Genomic DNA, 20,407 nt, shown 5'->3' with positions numbered 1-20,407 from the left:
GATGAGGAGCGTTTGAGGACTGGGTCTGTAAGATAGAGATAGATAGGTTCTTGATTGGTAAATGGATCAAAGGTAAGGGAGAAAAAGGCAGGAGAATGGGTTTGAGAAAGTTGCCAGCCATGATGAAAGGCGGAGCAGATTCCATAGGCCAAATGGCCTAATTCTGTCCTAGATCGTATGGTCTTATTGTTGCCGGTGATTCTACACGTCTTCACTTTGTAGCCTGTCGTGTAAACTTTGCCATAAGACTGCTACATAAGATAAAGGTGCACAGTGTTATGGATAATGTATCAGCATGGATAGAGGATTGGTTAACTAACATAAAGCAAAGAGTGGGGGTAAATGGGTGTTTTTCTGGTTGGCAATCAGTGACTAATGGTGTGCCTCAGGGATCAGTGTTGGGACTGCAATTGTTTACGATTTACATAGATGATTTGGAGTTGGAGACCAAGTGTAGTGTGTCAAAATTCACAGATGACACTAAGATGGGTGGAAGAGCAAAGTGTGCAGAGGACACTGAAAGTCTGCAGAGGGATATAGATAGTCTGAGTGGGCGAGAGTCTGGCAGATGGAGTACAATGTTGGTTAACTTGAGGTCATCCATTTTGGTAAGAATAACAGCAAAATTGACTATTATTTAAATGGTAAAAAATTGCAGCACACTGCTGTGCAGAGGGACCTGGGTGTTCTTGTGCAAGAATCACAAGGAGTTGGTTTGCAGGTGCAGCAGGTAATTAAGGCGGCAAATGGAATTTTGTCCTTCATTGCTGGAGGGATGGAGTTTAAAAACAGCGAGGTTCTGTTGCAGCTGTATAAGATGTTGGTGAGGCCATACCTGGAGTACTGTGTACAGTTTTGGTCTCCTTACTTGAGAAAGGAGGGGGCACTGGAGGGGGTGCAGAGAAGATTCACTAGGTTGATTCCGGTGTTGAGAGGTTTGGCTTATGAGGAGAGACTGAGTAGACTGGGGCTATACTCATTGGAATTCAGAAGAATGAGGGGAGATCTTATAGAAACATAAGATTATGAAGGGAATAGATAAGATAGAAGCAGGGAACTTGTTTCCACTGGCGGGTGAAACTAGAACTAGGGGGCATGGCCTCAAAATAAGGGGGAGCAGATTTAGAGCTGAGTTGAGGAGGAACCTCTTCACTCAAAGGGTTGTGAATCTGTGGAATTCCCTGCCCAGTGAAGCAGTTGGGGCTACCTCATTGAATGTTTTTAAGGCAAGGATAGATAAATGTTTGAACAGTAAAGGAATTAATGGTTATGGTGAGCAGACGATAAGTGGAGCTGAGTCCACAAAAAGATTAGCCATGATCTTATTGAATGGCAGAGCAGGCTCGAGGAGCCAGGTGGCCTACTCCTGCTCCTAGTTCTTATGTTCTTATAATCGTTGGGTGTTCATGTGGCTAGCCTGGGACTCTAGCTTGGTCCAGTACTGTCACTTGGCATCTTTGATGGTTCTCCACAGGTTGTACCTTGATTTCTCGGAAAGGTCAGGGTCTCCCAACTTAAATGCCTCATACCTGGACTTCAGTAAGCAGTGGATGTCCCCATTCTTCCATGGTTGGGAAACACACGGATTTGCTTCTTTGGCAGACAGTCTTCTAACCAGTCCACCGACTCGAAGCAGTCCCATAGTAGATCATCCGATTCATCAGAACAACATTGCACGACATTCTTTATCAGATTCTCCCACTTCAGTTTTCGCTTGTAAGTTGGGAGCAGGAGCACAGCTTTGTGGTCTCATTTGCCAAAGTGTGGATGGGTGGATGTTTGTGTAGCAGTGATCAAGGATATTTGGGCCTCTGGTGGGACAGGAAACATGTTGGTTATATCTTGGTGGGACACTCTTGGGCTTGGCCTGGTCACGATGAACAAGGCCTTGGGATATTTCATTTCAAGGCTATTTCTCATGTTATATATTTCATCCGGCGCAGTCTTCATGTGTGCATGGGATGGAATATAAACTGCTGTCAGGATAATAGAGGTGCACTCTCATGGCAGGTAGTAGGGGTGGCATTTCAGCGTCAGGTACTTTAAGTTCAGGAAGCAGAAACCCGCAAGTGTTGCTACGCCTAAGCATCAAGAGGTGTTGATTTGAAGGCAGACCCAACCTCTCCTTGCCTTGTTCGAGGCCGTGCAGTCCATTCGCTTGGTTGAGAAACCCTCCAGTTATAGGGCACAGTCCGGTGAAGCAGGAGTGAGCCATGTCTCCATGAAGCAGGCACACAGTAGTCTCTCTCTCAGTTCCCTTTGAAAAGTGACTCTGGATTTAAGTTCGTTTGGCTTGTTTCTGAGATTGGACATTTGCCAGGAGTAAGCTGGGGAGAGTGGCCTCAAGAAGTGAGTCAATCTTTAACTTAACAAATTGATCTTCATCAGGGCAGAACAAATCAACTGACTAATAAAATGCTCTTCGTCTTACTACTTATTCTGTTTCATTTAACTGCCTGGCCAAAGGTCTTATGTACCGAGGGCAGATCAATTTTAAGTAACTTCAGTGGTCAGGGAAAAAGACTTGGATCAGGTTTTAATTTACTGTCAGTCACTGCTGGTCAGCACTGAATTCTTATGACCATGAGTGTTATGTCACTGAACATTGATCTAGAAAATGAGGAAGTTGGAGCCTGTCTTCAACATGTGGTATACTGGGTTTTGCAACTAAACTTAAGTGCAAACAAGTCTTCCCTTTTCCACAGCAACCCCGACCACAGGTTCTCATGTACATGCCGAACCTTTCACCCATTAATATCAGCTGCTCTTAATCACAACTAGAACATGTCCTCAATTGTCACAGCATTTACAACATTGGCAGATTCTCTTTTTTCTTAAAAACAAATTAACAGTACATATTTACAGACTTTTTTTTAAAAAAACAAAGAAATAAATCTTACACTCCCAATACTTGCATCTTGAGGTGTCCTTCCTCCTAGGCTCCCAATGACTTCTTACTGGAAGTGCCCCTTTTGGTAATACAGTCAGACAATTGATGGAACAAAGAAAAGAACAAAGAAAATTACAGCACAGGAACAGGCCCTTCGGCCTGCACCGACCATACTGCCCTACTAAACTAAAACCCTCTACCCTTCCAGGGACCATGTCCCTCCATTCCCATCCTATTCATATATTTGTCAAGACGCCCCTTAACGGTCACTATTGTATCTGCTTCCACTATCTCCCCCGGCAGCGAGTTCCAGGCACTCACTACCCTCTGTATAAAAGACTTGCCTTGTACATCTCCTTTAAACCTTGCCTCTCGCACCTTAAACCCATGCCCCATAGTAATTGATTCTTCCATCCTGGGAAAAAGCTTCTGACTGTCCACTCTGTCCATCCCCCTCATAATCTTGTATACTTCTATCAGGTCGCCCCTCAACCTCCATCGTTCCAGTGAGAACAAACCAATCTCATCTCATAGCTAATGCCCTCCATACCAGGCAACATTCTGGTAAATCTTTGCTGTACCCTCTCCAAAAGCCTCCACATGGCTTGAATCTTTTTCAAACATTTGTTTCAAACTCACAATATCAGTGTTTAATCTCTTCTCATTGACACTTAGTGGAGTGCACATTATCCCAAAGGGAACGATTGTCCATGTAACATTCAAAAGGTATGGTCTCTTCTGCATTGCCTTGATACAGAATTTCCCATAATATATTTGATGAAAAGAATATCACATCATCTACCTCAACAAATACAAGAGTTTAGCCATCAGAGTACTTATTACTTCTCTCATTTTATCAGCATCCCAAGCCGTGAGGGCAACATGTACAACTTTCTCCCATAAGAAATATTATAAAACCAGCTGCAGTCAAACTCAAAGTTTTCCATAAGAGATATTAAAAATCTATTTAAATTGCTGGGGTCACCTAAAGATGGAAATTTCAGAACACATTTCTTCATCTTTATGTTTTTTCAATGTGTTTGCTCATAAAATGTCCTCGACATTGGATGTTTCATTACATAAGAACTAGGAGCAGGAGTAGGCCAGCTGGCCCCTCGAGCCTGCTCCGCCATTCAATAAGATCATGGCTGATCTTTGTGGACTCATCTCCACTTACCCGCCCGCTCACCATTACCCTTAATTCCTTTACTGTTCAAAGATTTATCTACCCTTGCCTTAAAAACATGCAATGAGTTAGCCCCAACTGCTTCACTGGGCAGGGAATTCCACAGATTCACAACCCTTTGTGTGAAGAAGTTCCTCCTCAACTCAGTCCTAAATCTGCTTCCCCTTATTTTGAGGCTATGCCCCCTAGTTCTAGTTTCATCCGCCAGTGGAAACAACTTCCCTGCCTCTATCTTATCTATTCCCTTCATAATATGTTTCTATAAGATCTCCCCTCATTCTTCTGAATTCCAATGAATATAGCCCCAGTCTACTCAGTCTCTCCTCATGAGCCAACCTCTCTCAACTCCGGAATCAACCTAGTGAATCTCCTCTGCATCCCCTCCATACCAGTATATCCTTTCTCAAGTAAGGAGACCAAAACTGTACACAGTACTCCAGGTGTGGCCTCACCAGCACCTTATACAGCTGCAACATAACCTCGCTGTTTTTAAAACTCCATTCCTCTAGCAATGAAGGACAAAATTCTATTTGCCACCTTAATTACCTGCTGCACCTGCAAACCAACTCCTTGAGATTCCTGCACAAGGACACCCAGGTCCCTCTGCACAGCAGCATACTGCAATTTTTTACCATTTAAATAATAGTCCATTTTGCTGTTATTCCTACCAAAACGGATGACCTCACATTTACCAACATTGTACTCCATCTGTCAGACCCTCGCCCACTCACTTAGATTATCTATATCCCTTTGCAGACTTTCAGCGTCCTCTGCACACTTTGCTCTTCCACCCATCTTTGTGTCATCTGTGAATTTTGACACACTACACTTGGTCCCCAACTCCAAATCATCTATGTAAATCATAAACATTAGCGGTCCCAACACTGATCCCTGAGGCACACCACTAGTCACTGATCGCCAACCAGAAAAACACCCATTTACCCCCACTCTTTGCTTTCTGTTAGTTAACCAATCCTCTATCCATGCTAATACATTACCCATAACCTTTATCTTATGTAGCAGTCTTTGGTGCGGCACCTTGTCAAATGCCTTCTGGAAATCCAGATACACCACATCCACAGGTTTCCCACTGTCCACTGCACATGTAATGTTCTCAAAGAATTCCACCAAATTAGTCAAACATGACCTGCCCTTCATGAACCCATGCTGTGTCTTACCAATGGGACAATTTATATCCAGATGTCTCGCTATTTCTTCCTTGATGATAGATTCAAGCATTTTCCCTACTACAGAAGTTAAGCTAACAGGACTATAGTTACCTGCCTTTTGTCTACCTCCTTTTTTAAACAGTGGCATCACATTTGCTGTTTTCCATTCTGCGGGAACCACCCCAGAGTCCAGCGAATTTTCGTAAATTACCACTAGTGCATTTGCTATTTCTCCCGCCATCTCTTTTAGTACCCTGGGATGCATTCCATCAGGACCAGGAGACTTGTCTACCTTTAGCCCCATTAACTTGCCTAACACTACCTCTTCCGTGATAATGATAGTTTCTAGGTTCTCACCTGCCATAGCCTTCCTGTCATCAATTTTTGGCATGTTATTTGTGTCTTCCACTGTGAAGACCGACACAAAATACCTGTTCAATGCCTCAGCCATTTTCTCATATCCAGTTATGACATCCTGCTTCTCGTCCTCTAAAGGACCAATGTTTACTTTCGCACCTCTTTCTCATTTTATATATTTGTAGAAACTGTTGCTATCTGTTTTTATATTCTGAGCTAGTTTACTCTCATAATCCATCTTACCTTTCTTTACAGCTTTCTTCGTGGCTTTCTGCCGACCTTTAAAGATTTCCCAATCCTCTAGGTTCCCACTAATCTTTACAGTACTTGGACATCAAAATTTGCTTCAGGCCATGTCTTTGTGTGCTCAGCCAATTCCAATAGACTTTGCAACTGCTCTGTCTTAGCTTTGGAAGCAGCTGCATCTTTTCTGTGAGGATCCTGAACGATTGACTGTGATAGGGCAACATTTCCGAAGCGAGACTGCTGATGCAAAGTCACCTCACACTGATACTGCCTTATTTCCTACTCAATAAGACTCCAGATGCTGACATGCACATGATGGACTGAATGGCCTCTTTCTGTGCTGTAACTTTTCTACAGGTCTAAGCCTGACTCCTTATTTAAATTCTGTTTGAACCCCATCTATAACATACTGTTCTGAACTCACGAGTACCACCCCATATGAAGTTGTCAACATTCACCATAAAGATGCATGGGAGTTTCCTGCCATGATACCAATGAAACATGGCAGGATCTGCTTGCATTGAGAATAACCCAACTTTAACATAACTGACTGAACTGAAATGTACTATATATTGGAAATTTTATTTTTACCCACAGACACACCTATTTAACTTCCTAAGTTTTCCTCCTACACCTGGCACCTTCTCAGAAGGTTGGAGAAACGTTTCCCTCTGGAGGTGGCTTTCCTGAAGAAATGCAGCTGTTATGTCTATTGATCATAGCGATGTTGGTGTGGGGTTTGCACATTCTCCCCGCGTCTGCGTGGGTTTCCTCCAGGTGTTCCAGTTTCCTCCCTTAGTGTCAGGGGGATTAGGGGTAAATAGGTGGGGTTATGAGGATAGGGCCTGGGTAGGATTGTTGTCGGTGCAGGCTTGATGACCTTCTCCGGCACTGTAGGGACAAGTCCACTGCATATATGGTCACACTCCAAATGGTGCAGAAGCTTGAGAATATGCTTCGGGCCTTCCCATTTCACACCACAGGCTGCTAGGAGCAGTGTTTCTATCAGAAGAGAGAAACAAAAATGTCTTATTCAGCTTCCAACCATCACAGATGGAATTTAATCCTCTGCTATCATGTTAAATTGTTGAACATCCATCTAGCAAAAGAAGAAGCTGGAGCCACTCTCTCTTCAACATAGGTGTATTCACAAACCCAGCAAAATAACTGCAGACTAGTCTTCCCTTCTACATCGTAGCCTCAGCACAGGTGAGAACTGGTACTTATACTCTTCTGAGCTGAACAATTAAACTAAATCAAACAAACTGAAGGACTATGTGCCATAGCCTTTCCCCAATTAGTATGAGCTGCTCTTATTCACAACTCAATTGGCACAGTATTTGCAAAATTAACAGTGGGTGCCTGTGCACCCAATTTCTGGGTGAACACCCCTCATGCGCAGAATCAGCAGATACCTGGCTTTTCGACCTGGAGGTGCGCTGGAGCAGCCTTGGCTGTGTGAACCAGCTTAAAAAGTTCAGGGACACTCCAGTACAAAGTGGTTATGGCTGCAACTCACTCATGCTTAACATTCCTAAACTTTATAATTACTTAAATTCTACTTGCATTAAGCATATATCAGGGTGGAAATCATGCAGAAATTCCAGGGCTTAAATAGGTCTCTTTTTCAGAAATTCTGTTGTTTGGAAGTGGATCCTTCTCTGAAGGCAGTTGTACGAGTCTCAGAAAAGCGGTGTCTATCTAGATCTCTGTCCAGAGATGTTAAAAAGACTGAAAATCTAGCATCCATGTGAGCATATCTATTTTGGTGCTAAATGGTTCTGATAAAAGGGATTTATGTTTATGGGGGTACTATTTACAATTGGAACTATAGAGATTGTTAGCTTTGTCAAGTATTGCAATTGGTAAAAGTTATGCTCATATTATATTTTCACTGTGTTGTTAAAAATAAAGTTTGTTTTCATAAAAGCTTCACTGTCGGTCAATTGAATCATTCCTGGAGTGAAACACCTTATGCTCACCCTAATGCCAATATCAAAAGGAAAAGTTAGAGTCGAGGCTAACTTCATAATATACCTTGGAGTTTCTGATCTGGTCCCTAACAAGTATCACTGAAAAAAAGACACATGTCAAAGTTCTTTAATGTTGCACTCATCAGGACATTCACAAGAATGTCAAATGTAAAAGGAATAACAATTTATATTTCATCAAAAGACAGTGTTATAGAGTCATCGAGATTTACAGCATGGAAACAGGCCCTTTGGCCCAACTTGTCCATGCCGCCCTCTTTTTTTAAAACCCCTAAGCTAATCCCAATTGCCCGCATTTGGCCCATATCCCTTTATATCCGTCTTATCCATGTAACTATCTAAATGCTTTTTAAAAGACAAAGTTGTACCTGCCTCTACTACTACCTCTGGCAGCTTGTTCCACACACTCACCACCCTCTCTGGACATTTTTGTATCTCTTCCCTCTCACCTTAAACGTATGCCCTCTAGTTTTAGACTCCCCTACCTTTGGGAAAAGATATTGACTATCTAGCTGATCTGTGCCCCTCATTATTTTATAGACCTCTAAGATCACCCCTCAGCCTCTACGCTCCAGAGAAAAAGGTCCCAGTCTATCCAGCCTCTGTTGATGAACTGGCAAGTTTTTGATTTGATTTATTATCACATGTATTAGTATACAGTGAAAAGTATTGTTTCTTGCGCGCTATGCAGACAAAGCATACTATACATAGAGAAGGAAAGGAGAGAGCTCAAAATGTATTGTTACAGTCATAGCTAGGGTATTAAGAAAGATCAAGTTAATGCAAGGTAGGTCCATTCAAAAGTCTGATGGCCGCAGGGAAGAAGCTGTTCTTGAGTCAGTTGGTACATGACCTCAGACTTTTGTATCTTTTTCCTGACGGAAGGTGGTGGAAGAAAATATGTCCGGGATGCGTACGGATCTTAATAATGCTGGCTGCTTTTACAAGACAGCGGGAAGTGTAGACAGAGTCAATGGATGGGAGGCTGGTTTGTGTGATGGACTGGCCTCATTCACAACCCTTGGTAGTTTCTTGCGGTCTTGGACAGAGCAGGAGCCATACCAAGCTGTGATACAACCGGAATGAATGCTTTCTATGGTGCATCTGTAAAAGTTGGAGAGAGTTGTAGCAGACATGCCAAATTTCCTTAGTTTCCTGAGAAAGTAGAGCATTGGTGGGCTTTCTTAATGTAATGGAAAATTTTAACATAAAGAACAAAACAGACCACAGGTCAGGATGGCCAAGCTTGGGCTAGTTCAATAAGGAGGAACTAAAATGATTAAAACTCAAGGTTGAGCAGCTGCACAAGGGGGCGGTTGAGAAACTGCAGAAGCGAGGAGACTGATTAAAACTGGCTGAATGAGGAAGATGAGGAAAATGCAGCAAAGGAAGAAAAACAACTCCCTAATACGGAATGAAAAAGTATTAATATTGTATTAGCTCATTACTGCCTGTGTATCTGTGTAGCAGGCTAATAGAATAGGTATAAAGACTGTTGTTTGCTGTACTCGGGCGCGCCTTCCCCCCCCCCCCCACTCTCTCAAGTGGCTGGAGGAACGCGACCTCTGCAGAGTAAAATAAACGTTGTTCCTATCCATGACTGACTGTCTCTGAATCCTATTTTTCCACCACAGTTCTTGGGGGGGCTCGTCCGGGATCCTGTGTTTGAGGAAGGCACCAGGGAACTCTGGGGAGGCGTTAGCACTGACGTCTTGGGGGCTTTTCACCTCATCTTAAGCGCAAAATTGGCTACCAAGCGCGAGAGGACCAGGGAGTTCACTGTGTCACCTCGGCACCGGGATCCGAACTGAAATCTGTGGTAAGGATTTTATTTATTCAGTTGTTCAAATTACAAAATTGGAAACTTGTTGGACATTCTTACAGTGACAGGGTGGGTTTAGACTTGGATCTACCGATGGGTTGGACCCGTAAAATACCCAAAAGGGGGGGTATTAGTTTGTTGGTTTAGGAAAACCTTCTGGTTTGCTGGTTTACGAAAACCACGCCACCCAGGTGGACGTGCCTGGGTGAGGTGACCTCCGGAGGAAAAATCAAGTCAAAAGGATAGGTTGGACCTAGATTTTGAGATCACTGTAAAATTGTGCCACTGTTACAAATAAGAGAGTGGTCATGGGTAACAGCAACGGCAAGGGGTCTGTGAATACAATAATTTTAAATAGCCCGAACAAGCGATACATGGCGGTCAATTACGGACAAGATTCCGTGCGCCAGGTAGAAATGTGGGTGAAGGAGTGTGGTTTTCCCGAAGGGGGGAGTTTTAGTGTCAGGCGATTAGAATTGTTAAGGGCCAGACTGGAGCAGAAGGAGAAAGAAAGTGAGAAAAAAGGGAAGAAGAAAAAGGTAAAAATAGATTGGGTGGCATTTAATATGTGGAAGACTGAGGCAGAAATTACAGGGACTGAGGAGATTACAGGGACTGGGAACGTCCGACATGTGGAGTTTTTTCAAGGAGCAGCTACTGCGAGTCTGTGATAGGTATGTCCCTGTCAGGCAAGGAGGAATTGGTAGGGCTAGGGAACCGTGGTGCACCAAAAAAGTTTCTTTGTTGGTTAAAAAGAAAAAGGAGGCTTATGTTCGGATGAGACGTGAGCACTCGGGTAGTGCACTAGAAAGCTTTAGATTGGCTAAGAGGGAGTTGAAGAGCGAGCTTAGAAGGGCTAAAAGGGGACAAGAGAAGACTTTGGCGGATAGGGTTAAAGAGAATCCTAAGGCGTTCTATAGGTATGTCAAGAACAGAAGGTTGGTTAGGGCAAGTTTAGGGCCAGTTATAGATGGCAGAGGGAAGTTATGTGTGGAACCGGAGGAGATTGGTGAAGCATTGAACCAATATTTCTCTTCGGTGTTCACGCAAGGGGACATGAATATAGCTGAGGAGGACACTGGGTTGCAAGGGAGTAGAATAGACAGTATTACAGTTGATAAGGAGGATGTGCAGGATATTCTGGAGGGTCTGAAAATAGATAAATCCCCTGGTCCGGATGGGATTTATCCAAGGATTCTCTGGGAGGCAAGAGAAGTGATTGCAGAGCCTCTGGCTCTGATCTTCAGGTCGTCGTTGGCCTCTGGTATAGTACCAGAAGATTGGAGGTTAGCGAATGTTGTCCCATTGTTTAAGAAGGGGAACAGAGACTTCCCCGGGAATTATAGACCGGTGAGTCTCACTTCTGTTGTCGGCAAGATGTTGGAAAAAATTATAAGGGATAGGATTTATAGTTATTTGGAGAGTAATGAATTGATAGGTGATAGTCAGCATGGTTTTGTGGCAGGTAGGTCGTGCCTTACTAACCTTATTGAGTTTTTTGAGAAAGTGACCAAGGAGGTGGATGGGGGCAAGGCAGTGGACGTGGTATATATGGATTTTAGTAAGGCGTTTGATAAGGTTCACCATGGTAGGCTTCTGCAGAAAATGCAGATGTATGGGATTGGGGGTGATCTAGGAAATTGGATCAGGAATTGGCTAGCGGATAGGAAACAGAGGGTGGTGGTTGATAGTAAATATTCATCATGGAGTGCGGTTACAAGTGGTGTACCTCAGGGATCTGTTTTGGGGCCACTGCTGTTTGTAATATTTATTAATGATCTGGATGAGGGTATAGTTGGGTGGATTAGCAAATTTGCTGATGACACCAAAGTCGGTGGTGTGGTAGACAGTGAGGAAGGGTGTCGTAGTTTGCAGGAAGACTTAGACAGGTTGCAAAGTTGGGCCGAGAGGTGGCGGATGGAGTTTAATGCGGAGAAGTGTGAGGTAATTCACTTTGGTAGGAATAACAGATGTGTTGAGTATAGGGCTAACGGGAGGACTTTGAATAGTGTGGAGGAGCAGAGGGATCTAGGTGTATGTGTGCATAGATCCCTGAAAGTTGGGAATCAAGTAGATAAGGTTGTTAAGAAGGCATATGGTGTCTTGGCGTTTATTGGTAGGGGGATTGAATTTAGGAGTCGTAGCGTTATGTTGCAACTGTACACAACTCTGGTGCGGCCGCACTTGGAGTACTGTGTGCAGTTCTGGTCCCCACATTACAGGAAGGATGTGGAGGCTTTGGAGAGGGTGCAGAGGAGGTTTACCAGGATGTTGCCTGGTATGGAGGGGAGATCCTATGAGGAGAGGCTGAGGGATTTGGGATTGGTTTCGCTGGAAAGGCGGCGGCTAAGAGGGGATCTTATTGAAACATATAAGATGATTAGAGATTTAGATAGGGTGGATAGTGATAGCCTTTTTCCTCTGATGGAGAAATCCAGCACGAGGGGGCATGGCTTTAAATTGAGGGGGGGTAGTTATAGAACCGATGTCAGGGGTAGGTTCTTTACCCAGAGGGTGGTGAGGGATTGGAATGCCCTGCCAGCATCAGTAGTAAATGCGCCTAGTTTGGGGGCGTTTAAGAGATCCGTAGATAGGTTCATGGACGAAAAGAAATTGGTTTAGGTTGGAGGGTCACAGTTTTTTTTTTTAACTGGTCGGTGCAACATCGTGGGCCGAAGGGCCTGTTCTGCGCTGTAATGTTCTATGTTCTATGTTCTAAATACGTGATAGACGGTCACGACCGAAACCCAGAGAGACTGCGCGGGAACTTAATAATCTCCAGTGTCATAAGTCTGTTTCAGGATACCCCATTAAGGATGATCCTGACCTGGATGGCTGCCCCCCCCCGTGTCCAACAGCTCCTCCTCAGGAACAAGGGGTCCAAGTGGGTCCGGCCCCGCAATCGCCGCAAGGAAGGACGGGTCCACCGCCATACAGTGAACCGCCGCCCGCACTGCCCTCCGCTTCGACAGCGCATGGGATCCGACTCTACCCAGACATTGACTCTCCAGTGTCCCATCATACCCGAAGTAAGGTGGCTGAGGGATCTAAGGTCGCTCCTCAGAATGCCCTGAAATCGTCAGAGGATGAAGAAGAAAAAGATGAAGTCTGGGATAGTGTTCTTACAACCCCAATGGTGGAAGTGGCAGGTCCCAACGGGGCGCCCCTACTCGTTCACCGACCATGGACGATGAAGGACATTGGATGTGCCTATGAACAACTGCCAGATCCCCGAGAAACGGGGGGCCAAAAATTTGCAGAAGAAGTACGCAGGTTCTGTCTCAAGTTTCGCCCCACCTCACAAGAAATGCGTCGCTTACTGGGCAGAAAGTTAGGAGCCGACATCTCTAAGATTAGATACAACTGGCCGGATGGAAATGTACAAGCCCGCCAGGTCCAGCAAGACCATGATGACAACGTGCCTTATAATGCTTTTGTCACGGGACTGGTGGATGCCTGCCGGACTGCTTTTCCGGTAAGAATGGACATGACAAAGATTGCCATGTGTAAGCAGCGTGATGGAGAAACTGTATCCCAGTATCTGACCCGACTCACAGAGATCCACAATGCTCACAGCGGACTTACAGCACCAGCTGACATGAACGCAGCTGAGGTAACCCCGTACGAGGCACACCTGCGGAACAGTTTTATGAATGGACTACATGAGGACATTGCTAAGATTGTGAGAAACACATGCATCACATGGGATACAGGAAAACTTAATTTGATTGAACAACATGCCATACATGCTGAGAAGTTGTTAGTGCAAGAAAAGGCAAAATGGAACAAAAAGAGGGAGGACCAAACTCACCAGGCACAGTTAACTATGATGCAAATGATGTCACAGACTTCAGAAAGAGGAAGAGGTAGAGGACGGGCAAGAGGAAGTGGGAGAGGAGGCCGAGGGCGAGGACGAGGAAGAAACGATGGGTGCTTCACATGCGGAAGTAAAGATCACTGGGCAAGAGATTGCCCAACAAAGGAAAAGAAAGAGCCACGAGACGAGGGTAAGGAAGCTGATGAAGCTGACTGACTAGGAGAAGAAGGAGGGTACGAGAGGGGTATGCCTGAAGGAGAGGGCGAGTCCAAAACTTTAATGCTTTGCAATGAAGAATCGCTTAAGCTAACTATTCATACTAACCTACTCGAACAAATTACGCGGGCTGAACGGGACATGGCGTGCGGGCCTGAATTACAAGATACATTCGTTAGGTATAGGGAGGAATTTTATAAACGAATGCCAGAGTATGCATTGACTGTTGAGGGAGAGAGCCTTACGTTTTTAGTCGACTCCGGTGCAGGGAACTCTGTAATACAGGTCGGTCAGCTAAAAACAACAGTTAAAATGAGCGGGAGGTATCTGAACTCCAGAGGAGCATCTGGCATCATAGTAAAAGAGCAGTTCACAGCACCTTTAGAATGCGAAACCGACGGTGGAGAACACTTTAAGTTTGCGTTTTTACTCTCCAGATGTTGTCCGATAAATCTCATGGGACGAGATTTAATAGGGAGATTGAGGCTTAACTTAATTAGTACCCCAGAAGGATTGCGAGTGACAGAAGGGGAGGACGGATTCCAAGGAGTTAAATTTGACGCCAGACCTCTGATATATGTTTATGAATGGAGATTGACTCCAACTGCTGCGAGTTCAGTGAACTGAGCGCTCACGGGGGAAGCACACACATGCGTTAACCCTCCTAACACTGACTTTATGTCAGAAGAAAATTTGCATTGCACAGCACACATTCATTATGGGGGACCAGATAAGTGGTATGAAAGTGAATGGTTTAGAAAGTTGCAGAGGTCTGAGATGCTATTGTTACAGGAGCTGTATTGGGATGAACATAGGTGTGCAGCCAGTGTCAGCTTGTCAAGAATAAGCCTGAGATCGGGAGCACCACATCCCTTTACGATAGAAGGGTCATTTCCCCATGTATCGCTGGCGAAAGGGCGTGGCGAACCGTGGAGGGGTTTGGGACCGTGGATCCTTAGGAATCTTAGAACTAGTGACTGGGTGCTGACTTCGGATACAGCAGTATGGTTCAGTGCCAGAATACAAACATATAGAAAAAGTCTTAATTGGTTATCCCAAGCGGAGAGAGTAGTGGAAATAATCCCTGTCTCAGGGACGAAATATAAGGACACAAATCAGTGTTTTGTGCAAATGACTGCCAACGATCCACGGTTGCAGACAGTTCCCGGGGAGCTTTGGGCAATGGGAAAGCATGATGTAGGTCCAGTGCGAAATTGTGAACCTATAAGAATTACCCCAAAATCTGATTATAGGCCATGCAAGACACAGTATCCATTGAAACCGGAAGCGGTGGAGGGAATCACTCCGGTATTTAATTCATTGTTGAAAACAGGGGTCATAGTACCCTGCGAAAATTCACCGGTGCGTACGCCAATTTTCCCTGTGCGCAAGGCAACACTTCCAGGGGAACCTGAGGAGTGGCGATTTGTGCAAGATTTGCAAGCAGTCAACGGTGCAGTTGTGCCTAGAGCCCCTAATGTTCCGAATCCGTGTACCATTTTAGTGCAGATTCCATCCGAGAGCAGATGGTTCTCGGTAGTAGACCTTGCGAATGCATTTTTTAGTATACCTGTCCACCCAGATAGTCAGTACTGGTTTGCTTTTTCGTTTAAAGGAAAGTCCTATACATTCACCAGGCTGTGCCAGGGGTATTGCGAGTCCCCCACGATCTATAATGAGGTACTAAAAAGGAGTTTAGAACCGCTGGTCTTGTCCTCTGGGACAGCTCTCCTGCAATATGTGGATGACTGCCTGATTGCGGCTCCCACCAAGGAACAATGTGAAAGGGACACAGTGACACTGTTGTGCCACCTAGCTAGAGAAGGACACAAAGCGAGTCTCTCCAAGTTACAATTTGTACAAGAACAAGTTTCTAGGGCATCTGATATCAGGACAGGGTAAAGCTCTAGAGCAAAGTAGAGTAAAAGCAATCCAGGAAATCCCAAAGCCAAAGACAAAAAAACAATTGTTGTCCTTTCTGGGCATGTGCTCATATTGTCGAACCTTTGTCCCCAATTATGCCATTCTCGAGGCCCCTCTGAGTGGCATAGCCCATGGAAAGGGCCTACAGACTCATGGTGTACTTAACTGGACCCTTGAAGCAGAGCAGGCATTTAGAGATTTGAAGCTAGCATTGCAGACTACACCAACCTTAGGACTACCCAATCCAGATAAGCCTTTCACCCAAGCAGTGGATGAAAAGAAAGGTTGCATGACATCGGTGCTGTTGCAAGAGCATGGGGGAAGGCTCAGACCGGTGGCGTATTTCTCCGCTAAACTAGATCCATTAGCGGCGGGGCTGCCCACCTGCCTGAGGGCAGTTGCAGCGGCTGAGAAAGCAGCAAACGCTTCTAGAGATATTGTGGGTTACAGTGACTTAACACTGCTCGTACCACATGCGGAGTCACTTCTCCTCTTAAAACAAAAAACAGCTCACATGTCCGCAGCCAGATGGCTAAGGTATAACACTATTGGAAATGCCAAACGTCACAGTTAAAAGGTGCACCGTATTTAACCCTGCCAGTCTCCTCCCCACTGCAGATGGGGAACCACACGATTGTGTTGCCCTGACTAATGAGGTTTGCAGTCCAAGACCTGACCTGCAGGACATTCCATTACAAAGTCCCGACCTGGAACTGTTTGTGGATGGATCTGCATTCAGGGACCAAGAGATTGGCCAAAACCGGGTGGGATATGCTATAGTTACGCTACATGACACGGTAAAAGCAGAACCACTCCCCAGACATTTGTCAGCGCAGGCTGCAGAGCTTATGGCCCTCACGGAGGCATGTAAACTCGCAAAGGGAAAGTCCGTTACTATCTATACGGATAGTAGATATGCCTTTGGGGTGACCCATGATTTTGGGACACTATGGAAACATAGAGGCTTCGTAACGTCAACGGGCAAGCCGATCACACATCATGCGCTGATTTCTGATCTCTTGGAGGCAGTCCTTTTACCCAAAGCTATAGCAGTCTGTAAGTGTGATGCGCACACTGGAAAGGCTGATCCAGTCTCACAGGGAAACGCCAGAGCAGATGCGACGGCAAAAGCAGCGGCGCAGAAGGCCATTAGTGATAATGCAAACATGCCAATGTTACCAGTTTCTACCCCAACAGCGGACCTACAGGATTTGCAGACACAAGCCTCGCCGGACAAGAAGAGGGAATGGTCAAAGACGGGAGGTAAGGTACAAGAAGGGGTATGGTACAGCCCCAATGGAAAGCCATGCTTGCCAAAAGCATTGTTCCCACACTATGCTAAATTGACACACGGGAAGGACCATGTGTCAAAAGGGGGGATGTTCAGGAGTATCTCTACATACTGGTACACTAGAGGCTTCACTAATTACTCTCAAAAATTTTGTGAATGATGTGTCATCTGTGCTACTAATAATGTAGGAAGAGGAATAAAGATGAGTCAGGGAGCGCACCCAGAACCACAGGGACCTTCGAACACATTCAAATGGACTTTCCTCAAGCAAAGGAAAAAAATACTGCTTGGTGATGGTTGATATGTTCTCTAAGTGGATAGAGGCGTTCCCTACAGCTCGACAAGATGCTAGTGCAGTTGCCAAGGCTCTGCTGACGGAAATAATCCCGCGGTGGGGTATACCAGAAAAGATCAGTTGCGATAATGGCACACATTTTGTGAACCAGGAGCTTAAGCAAGTGGGGGAATGCTTGGGTATAGACCTCAGACAGCATTGTGCATACCACCCAGCAAGTGGGGGAGCAGTAGAAAGGGAAAAGGCTACCTTAAAGAACAAGTTAGCAAAATGCTGTGATGAGATGGTAACGCCATGGACAAAAGCCCTGCCCGTAGTGTTAATGTATCTGAGAACCAGGATAAGGGGACGAGCTAGCTTGAGCTCATTTGAGATACTCTTTGGCAGACCACCTAACACTGGGATTGGGCCAAAACCTGTTATAAGAACCCTAACCAATCATTGTGAGGATGAACGGCTACATTATTGTGCAAAACTTTCTGCAGTTTTGTCTCAAGTACAGGCCCAAGTGAAGGAAGCCCTACCACAACCAACAGAGGGAAAACTGCATGACCTACGACCAGGCGAGTGGGTAGTGATAAAGGATTTTAGAAGGAAAAGTTGGAAAGCCAGAATGTGGTTGGGACCATTCCAGGTGCTCCTTGTGACGCAGACAGCGGTAAAGGTAGCAGAGAGGGCTACGTGGGTTCACGCCAGCCATTGCAAGTGAGTACCAGAACCCCAGCAAGCACCAGACGAGGCAACATGAAGCGGGCAGGATCGCAACCCATGAAACTCCTGATTCTACTGGCGGAGCGAGGAGGCGTCTGCAAACTGCTTAATACATCCTGCTGTTTTTATATACCTGACGAACATGAGAACATAACTAATGTCATTAAGCATATGAGAGAGGCCATTCGTGTGCCCCCGGCAGCAGACAATGCTTGGTTTGCTTGGCTCACCCAGCTGTGGGGAGGCTGGGGGTACTGGATGATACATGTAATGATACCAGTAGTGATCGGGTTTATATTCCTACTATGCATGGGACCGTGCGTCTGCCAGTTTTTGCAAAGAATGATTACAACAAGCCTGTCTCGCGACTACCAAATGCTGAGACAATCTGAATTGAAGGAAATGGAAGAGGCAATTGAATGGATACCTCCATTCAAAGACGAACTGTCAATGGACTAAATGCTTATAATGTATAACTGTTGTGTGACAATCATTCCCTATATCGTATACCAAAGATTAATGATGGCATTGCAATGGTAATACCTGATTAATGTACTTTGAGTAAAATACTGTACAAAGTTAAGAGAATGTAAATAACGCTTGAGTAGTTTGGTAAGATTGAGCATTAAAATTTTAATAAGGTATTGTCATAAAATGACAAAAAGGGGGGAATTGTAATGGAAAATTTTAACATAAAGAACAAAACAGACCACAGGTCAGGATGGCCAAGCTTGGGCTAGTTCAATAAGGAGGAACTAAAATGATTAAAACTCAAGGTTGAGCAGCTGCACAAGGGGGCAGTTGAGAAACTGCAGAAGCGAGGAGACTGATTAAAACTGGCTGAATGAGGAAGATAAGGAAAATACAGCAAAGGAAGAAAAACAACTCCCTAATACGGAATGAAAAAGTACTGAGATTGTATTAGCTCATTTCTGCCTGTGTGTCTGTGTAGCAGGCTAATAGAATAGGTATAAAGACTGTCGTTTGCTGTACTCGGGCGCGCCTCCCCCCCCCACTCTCTCAAGTGGTTGGAGGAACGCGACCTCTGCAGAGTAAATAAACGTTGTTCCTATCCATGACTGACTGTCTCTGAATCCTATTTTTCCACCAGACTTAACAATAGCGTCCACATGGAGGGACCAGGACAGGTTGTTGGTGATCTGGACACCTAAAAACTTGAAGCTCTCGACCCTTTCTACTTTGTTCTCATTGATGTAGACAGGGGCAAGTCCTCCACTACACTTCCTGAAGTCGGTGACTATCTCCTTCGTTTTGTTGACATTGAAGGAGAGATTATTGTTGCCGCACCAGTTCACCAGATTCTCTATCTCTTTCCTGTTCTCCGTCTCATTAATGTTTGAGATCCCAGCAAACTTGAAAATTGAGTTGGAGGGGAATTTGGCCACACAGTCATAGATGTATAAGGAGATGTATCCTCAGCTGAAGATACAGCCTTGTGGGAGAATGATCGTGGAGGAGATGTTGCCTATCCTTACTGATTGCAGTCTGTGGGTTAGGAAGTTCAGGATACAGTCATAGAGGGAGAAGCTGAACTCCAGGCCACAGAGTTTAGAGATGAGTTTCACAGGAATAATGGTGTTGAAGGCTGAGCTGTAGTCGATAAATAGGAGTCTGACATAGGTGTCTTTGTTAGCTAGGTGTTCCAGGTTTGAGTTTAGGGCCAAGGAGATGGCGTCTGCTGGGGACCTGTTGCAGCGGTAGGCAAACTGTAGTGGATCCAGGCAATCTGGGAGGCCGGAATTGATTTGTGCCATGACGAACCTTTCAAAGCACTTCATAATGATAGATGTCAGAGCCACCGGACGATAGTCATTAAGGCAAGCCGCCTGGCTTTTCTTTGCTACCAGGATGATGGTCGTCTTCTTGAAGCAGATAGGAACCTCAGATTGTTGTAAAGCGAGATTGAAGATGCCTGCGAAAACCCTCGCCAGCTGGTCCGCGCAGGATCTGAGTACTCGTCCGGATACCCCATCCGGTCCAGAGGCTTTCCGTGGGTTGACCTTTGAGAAGGCTGCTCTGACGTCTCATTCTGATAGATGGAGGCACTGCCATGGAGAATGCACCAGTGAACTGACAATCAACTGCCAAGTTTTGTTCAAATTCAAACCAGGCAAGTTGACTCTGATTGCTGAAGATATAGCCCAGGGGAAATGAATAGCTGTCACTATTTTGTTCAGTTGAAATTGGCGTACATGTTCTTTCTGTCTGCAAAGGAACGGGCATTGTAGCATGCATAAGTGTGCCTCACTGTAAGCCCAACTAATAATCTTAAATCAATTGTCAGCATAATGATTGTTGACCAAATGTCCAATTGCAGAATCACATCTCATGTTGAACACCATGTTTTGAGTTTTGCAAGCACAGGTTGATTGGGTACGGTCAGTACCTTATGTTTTGCGAACAGCCAAAGGGATGTGCTATTTGATGTGATCTGCTAGTCTTTGGGATGTACAGTCTACATATCTAGCATAA

At 45.0% G+C, this 20,407-nt stretch overlaps 2 protein-coding genes across 3 annotated transcripts in view; one reads left to right on the top strand and one right to left on the bottom strand.

Annotated features, from left to right (window-relative positions):
* dennd3a (DENN/MADD domain containing 3a) overlaps positions 1-20,407 on the bottom strand; it is a 141,911-nt gene that overhangs the window by 112,841 nt on the left and 8,663 nt on the right. The window lies entirely within an intron of this gene.
* LOC144496040 (uncharacterized) lies at positions 10,036-18,988 on the top strand. The gene is made up of 4 exons (XM_078216992.1): positions 10,036-10,200; positions 12,477-13,668; positions 16,815-16,880; positions 17,706-18,988. The coding sequence occupies exons 1-4, from the start codon at positions 10,036-10,038 to the stop codon at positions 17,753-17,755; spliced, it is 1,473 nt and encodes a 490-aa protein (XP_078073118.1). The 3' UTR covers positions 17,756-18,988.

This window comes from Mustelus asterias, chromosome 7 (genome assembly GCF_964213995.1).
Source record: "Mustelus asterias chromosome 7, sMusAst1.hap1.1, whole genome shotgun sequence".
NCBI lineage: Eukaryota > Metazoa > Chordata > Chondrichthyes > Carcharhiniformes > Triakidae > Mustelus > Mustelus asterias.
The sequence above is the reverse complement of the archived record's forward strand: the minus strand, read 5'-3'. Positions and strand labels throughout refer to the sequence as shown.